This window comes from Cupressus sempervirens, chromosome 10, assembly GCF_028749045.1.
Source record: "Cupressus sempervirens isolate cs-2001-9-10 chromosome 10, ASM2874904v1, whole genome shotgun sequence".
Taxonomy (NCBI): Eukaryota; Viridiplantae; Streptophyta; class Pinopsida; order Cupressales; family Cupressaceae; genus Cupressus; species Cupressus sempervirens.
The window spans coordinates 425,106,486-425,113,143 of record NC_143127.1 but is presented as its reverse complement, the minus strand read 5'-3'; the positions used below and the strand labels follow the sequence as shown (position 1 = coordinate 425,113,143).

The 6,658-nt window shown below is 38.9% G+C and overlaps 1 protein-coding gene across 1 annotated transcript; it reads left to right on the top strand.

The window, feature by feature from the left end:
- The first annotated feature begins 5,479 nt into the window (after window positions 1-5,479).
- Window positions 5,480-6,187, top strand: LOC149534519 (histone H3.2). The gene has a single exon (XM_089806469.1). It carries the CDS (start codon window positions 5,535-5,537, stop codon window positions 5,943-5,945), a length of 411 nt encoding a protein of 136 aa, XP_089662595.1. The 5' UTR covers window positions 5,480-5,534; the 3' UTR covers window positions 5,946-6,187.
- The last annotated feature ends 471 nt before the right edge of the window (window positions 6,188-6,658 follow it).

Below are 6,658 nucleotides of genomic sequence, written 5' to 3'. Positions count from 1 at the left end.
CACCAATGGATCAACTCATTTTTTTGTGAATAGACATGAATTGCTTCATCGTTTATTACCTACATTGTTCATGAAACTATACATCCAACAATATAACATGATTGAAATATAATGCATGTACTTTTGTTTGACTTCATGCTTTAAATGGTTAAAGATTTGCATCACAAACTACTCTAAAGTTTTCCTATGATAAACTTATGAAAACATGATTAGACTCAACTCCTCAATATGTTAGAAACAAGTTTTCTAGATGACACTATTAGGAACACCTAACATACTGGAAGCTTGAAATCCTCTATGTTTGGTGCATGTGGAATTAATTCTCCATTTGATTTCAAACAACAATTGGAAAGTTAAGGAAAGTAGCTACATTAAGTTGGAATCCCCTAACATACACCCAATAGAGCCTCAACTCCAATATATTTTAATAAATATATTATAAGTTAGAAGTAAATCAAAATTCTAGTTGTCAAATATGCAAGGAATTGAAATTGAGATGTGGTAGTTTCTAGATTAATTTTTTTTAAAGACTTTAGCATCAAAATCTCATATCAAACTATTATAAGGAAATGCTAATTAGTCAAATTAAATGCCTTCTAGAAGATTACATAGCATCTGAACTTTCATAAAATGTACTAACTATCAAATCAAGTTTATATTGGTTATGAATGTAGAACTTTTGTAGGCTAATCCTGTTCAGATTGCTTAGATTATCAATAAGTAGGGTGGAGGCTCTGGTTTTCAAGATTAGACCATTTTTTATGTTTAGGATGGATGATCTCCTAGTTACAAATGTACTAAGAACCTATGTACAAATTAGGTTAAACATTTAAAAGCAATGTAATATTTAAAAGAACTAGGCTATGCTCCTTTTATATGTGTATTTAGTATAGGACTATGGTCCCAGGCTAGACTGGAGGTTTTCTTATCCGTTCTTTCCTACCAGTGGCCGTTTGAACGAAGGTACTCAACATTGTAATTTTTTTAAATCATTAATATAATACAAGGCTTTGGCCATTTACTGATGATTTTTTATTTTAAAAAATCTCATATCAAACTCAGTGATCCATCATAAAGATGAAGAGATCCAATAAAATCATGACTCCTTTGACTCTCTTCATCATGATGATCCTCATATAGATTGATAATGTTTTTAAAAAGTGAATGACAACTTTATATTGTAAATAATGCAAAAAATTTACCCTCAAGTACCAATTGCTGCTTTCAATACATTATGTTTCAATTTTCAACAAATATTTATTTTGTACCTGCTCACAGGATATTAACATCAAAACTTTTTCATACTAATGTTATATTCCTTATGTGAGTATATAACAAATTTCACACTGATAAATGTCATGCTCCATATTGTTAAATTTTAAGAAATTCTCGTTCGATATATTGTATTTTTAATGTCACCTTTGAGAAGGATTAATCTATTTAGAAGGGAAATATTTTGTAAAGATATCTATACTAAATTGATAACTAAAAGTTAAAATCCATAAAATACTTATCCCTTGAACCTCTTATAAGTGCAAGTGCTAATTATAATAAATGCAACATTTTAGATACTATAACAATAACTATTTTGACAAAAAGAGGGGTAAAAATTTATTAAGACATAAAGGAATACAACAAGGAGAGCTCAACAAGGAGCTCGATCCTGAGCAACAAGATCATCAAATTCTTGCACCATCTCAAAGGATAGTTGCCTCCTATCCCTAATATTCCAACCCAGATCATGACTAGAAGCCCATTTGGCTAAACAATCAATAGTTCTATTCCATTCACGAGGAATATACGTGAACCTAATGAACTGAAAAGAGGAAGAGAAGAAAAGAATCTGCTTAACAACAGTGGCCAGCTGCCAACTAACATCCTCAAGCTCTTGCGAAGAAAGCATGTTCACCACCACCTGTGAATTAGACTCACAGATAATCTTACTCCATCCCCGCAAGCAACACTGTTCCACAACATATAAAATAGCTTGAGCTTCCATGAGATTGTTAGTATAATCACCCTTATGAACTGAGAAGAAAAATTTAACATCCCCAGAACTACAACGAGCCACTCCGCCAATGCCAGTCAGACCAGGATTCCCACGGAGAGAACCATCAGTGTTAATTTTTAGAACTCCACAGGGAGGAGGAGTCCAATGCCCATCCCGGTTAACCCGACCCTTCCTCTGATGGTGAAGCTGCCTGGACATAGAAGGAAACCTATGAGCTGTAGCCCCATCCTGCAGATGAAAATTGAGGCGATTACAGATAGCAAGATCAACCGGATCCATACCCCCATCAAGCTCACACTTCACAAGAATAGTTTCCTGAAGAGAATGTGATATTTTCCACCAAAGATCCAAAACACCAAGCCGAACATCTTGGAATATGCGACGATTCCTCTCCAACCAGATATGCCAAAGCATGAAAGATGGGCCAGCAATCCAAGCAGCATGGAGAGAAGAAGACTTGGAGGGAGCACTACCCAAGCAGGCCCAGAACTCAAGCAAAGAGGAAGCATGCCGACAAGAGCAACCCCAAGCGCTCCACCAAAGGTGCCATATCTGAGTAGAATATGAGCAATGGAAGAACATATGGGAGACAGACTCCTCTCCATTACCACACAAAACACAATAAGAGGGGCCCTGAAATCCACGTTTACAAAGATTATCCCAGGTAAGACAACGGTTGTGAGCCACTAGCCACATGAAAAAATTGCACTTTGACCAAGAAACTTTATTCCAAACTTGCTTCCACCAAGGGACCTTAGCATCCCCAAATAATTGTCTAGTTATCTCCTGATACCCAACAGAGACATGATATTTACCAGACAAGGTACCGCCCCAAGCCAAAACATCTGGACCAAGCAAAGAAGAACACTCTCTAGAGGCCAGAATTTGAGAAAGCTCCTGATGATCCATGTCTGTACCTCCAGGAGGCCAATCAGAAGAATGCTTCCATCTGTAACCAACAACAGGTCCCAATTGATAAGGAGTCTTGTAATGAGCCACTTTATCCCATCCAGCGGCAAGAAAAGAGTCACAAAGAGGCTGAAGATGAGGGTATATGGATAAAATGGAAGGGAATCCATCCCAAGCATCAGATCAAAACAAAGCCTGAGAACCTCCTTTACATATCCAGAACAGACCCCTCTTCACCAACATCGCACCTGTCTTCAAAGTATGCCAAAACATTGAGCCATGACCTTCAAGAGGAAGTGCAGAAACAGAGCAAGGATCAACACCATGAAAATATTTATGAGTGATAATACGAGCCCAAAGTTGATGTTGTCCAGAGAACCATCACCAATAAAGTTTAGCAGCCAAAGCTTGACTACTCAATAGAGCAGATCGAAGACCAAGACCACCCTCCTTTTTAGGCCTACAAACAGTTGCTTAATTAACCAAGCTCCATTTAGTACTACGCAAATTACCACTCCAAAAGAATTGTCGAGAAAGAGCATCAAACTCCTTGAGAAAGTAAATAGGTGCAGCATGAACCATGCTGCTATAAGTAGGAAGAGCTTGGATAACAGCTTGAAGAAGAGTAACCCGGGCAGCAGTAGAAAGCCATCTATGAGTCCAATGATTTACCTTATCCTGAAGCTTGGTAATCAAATTTTGCTAGAAGAGACGTGGCTGCCTGGAAACAACAATAGGAATGCCAAGATAAGTCAAAGGAAGTGATCCTATCTGAAACAGTAGGATACGAACAATCCTGTGCTGAATAGAATCAGGAGTGTTAAAAAAGTAAATGGAAGATTTGTGCTCATTAACTTTCTGGCCTAAAGCTGCCAAATAAACGTCCAAAGCATGTCGAAAGGCTTCAACTTCCTTGATCCTAGCAAGACCGGCAAGAGCAGAATCATCAACAAATTGAAGATGGGAAAGAGAAGGTAAGCCATTACCCCATCGCCAGCCTTGAATAGAATTCTGGGACACTTGATGCTTAATGAATCTGCCCAAGACTTCAACCATGATGATGAATAGATATGGGGAGAGAGGGTCACCCTGGCGGAGGCCTCTAGAAGCACCAAATAGTTGAGAAGGTTGACCATTAATAAGAACAGAAAAAGAGGCTGAAGTAACACAACTCATAATCCAACTCACCCAGTGAGAGCTAAATCCAAAAGAAAGAAGAATACTCCTTAGGAAGCTCCATTTAACTCTATCGCAGGCCTTAGCCATATCCAACTTAACAAACATGGCTCTCTCCCTTGAAGTAGCCATAGAGTGAATAGCCTCAGTAGCAATAACCACCCCATCCAAAATTTGTCTGCCAGCAACAAAACCACCTTGTTCTTCTGAGATAATAATGGGAAGCGACCTTTTCAGTCTCTCAGCAATCAATTGAGTAATAACTTTGTAAACCACATTACATAAGGCAATTGGTCTAAAAAACTCCAATTGATTAGCATCCTCTCTCTTAGGAATAAGAGTCAAGAATGTAGAGTTCAAAGCTCGAAGCATCCGCTTGCTAGCATAGGATTCTTTAACCACCTCCAACAAATCATGATTAATGATGTCCCAAAATTCCTGAAAGAATTCAACTGGAAAGCCATCAGGACCAGGAGCCTTCCCCTTAGGCATGCCAAAGACCACCTCCTCCAGCTCTTCCAAAGAGATAGGACGCATGAGATAATCATTCATTTCCTGAGTGATAAGGGAAGGAATACAGGACAAAATAAGATTTTCTTCATTATCAGCAGGAGGAGAGTCCTCAGAGAAGAGGGTAGAGAAGTACCAAATAGCCTCCTGGAACAAAGCTGGCAAGGAATTCAGTTGGATACCTTGAGAATTAACCAAAGAAGAGATAGTGCTCTGATTCCGGCGAGATTGCACTGTTTTATGGAAAAAGGCAGTGTTTCGATCACCTTCATGGAGCCAATCAACTCTAGCCTTTTGCTTCCAAAAAATTTCCTCTTGAAGTTCCCATTCTTCTAGAGCTTTAGAAGCAAGGGATTCAACCTTGCCAAGATCTTCTGAGAAACCTCGATCTCTAATCTCCCTTGTGATGGCATCAAGATCTTCTTGAGCAAGCCTCTTCATAAAGTGAAGGTTCCCAAAGCATTCCCTATTCCATATCTTGAGTTGCCTTTTAACATATTGAAGCCTTTTAGAAAATAAGAACATTGCAGTACCATATGAAGGAGCACCATCTTTCCACCAACAAAAAACAAAATCATTTCATGCTGGTAGTTAACATTTTTCTCTATAGACTTTCTAGGTATAATCATTTCATAATTTTCCTATTTCCTAAAAATGGCTTTCGTGTATGGCGCGAACCAAAACCATAGAGTAATTCGATCCGAGGCCTGGCGTCCCGGATCAAGCACAGAGACTTGTAAACCGTCGATGGGTTCCAAGATCGTAAGGTGGAGATTCATCCCTCCTCCCCCTCGATCAAATCAAATTTGAAACAATCGTCCGGAGAGTCTTCCTATATAAACAGGAAACTAAGATATTTGAGATCATCCGCATTCATACTTTTTGTATTCCTCGATTTGAAATTTGTTTGCATCCTAATTTCATAAAAATGGCCCGAACAAAGCAGACAGCGAGGAAATCAACAGGAGGGAAGGCCCCTCGAAAGCAGCTAGCAACGAAGGCGGCGAGGAAGAGCGCCCCTGCGACAGGGGGAGTGAAGAAGCCTCATCGCTTCAGGCCCGGAACAGTTGCTCTTCGTGAGATCCGTAAATACCAGAAGAGCACCGAGCTCCTCATCAGGAAGCTTCCTTTCCAGAGGCTCGTCAGAGAGATCGCGCAGGATTTCAAGACAGATCTGCGATTCCAGAGCTCTGCCGTTTCGGCTTTGCAGGAGGCTTCTGAGGCCTATCTGGTTGGACTTTTCGAGGACACTAACTTGTGTGCTATTCACGCAAAGAGGGTTACCATTATGCCCAAGGATATTCAGCTCGCTCGCCGTATCAGAGGCGAGAGGGCTTAGATTTGTCTTTTCTTTTTTGTTCTAACGGTGTGTTTTCACACCACTTACTGGATTGCTTTGTGATTACCCTCCCCGCCAAGGCTAGGTTGACTTCTTCCTGGTAAAGCTTCTCAGATTAGGCACTCGTTTATGTTCAGGATTGATTCGAACCTTTTTGGAATTTTGTAAAATGTTTTGTTATTATTCAGTCAGATGCTTTTTCATAAATAAGTTTTGATAAATAGATCCTGTTTCTTCTGTTATGTCTCTTCAGCCTGTGGACTCTGTCGGAATTAATTTGCAGCAATTCAAAAGGTAATTATATCATTGAGCTAAATTTGAAGTTAAAATTGTTTTGTTCAGTGTCTGCATTGTGTGGGGTTGGATTGGGTAGAATTTTTGATATATTAGATTTGAATAGGATTAAAAAACGTTTTGAAAAAAAAATACAGCATGACATGTTAAAAGCTCTGGTTGAAGGCTCTCACCAAGTTTGATCGGCATTTTGAGATACATTCAATTGAATAAGTATTTTTCCTCTTGTATTTTTGTTTAACTTAGTGCTGGTTTTAGTTGCACTAATCTTCAATTTAATCTGTGTGTATTATTCACCATATGAGAAGCTAGTCTCCAATGTTGAATTGTTTCATATTTTTGCCATTTATAAATAAATGGCAAAGAAACTCTTCTTTACTTGTACGCTTCAGAAATCACTGTTACTGAACATGCCGTTT

Coding starts and splice junctions, on each gene's coding strand:
- LOC149534519 (XM_089806469.1), top strand. CDS start 5,535: ATGGCCCGAACAAAGCAGACAGCGAGGAAATCAACAGGAGGGAAGGCC.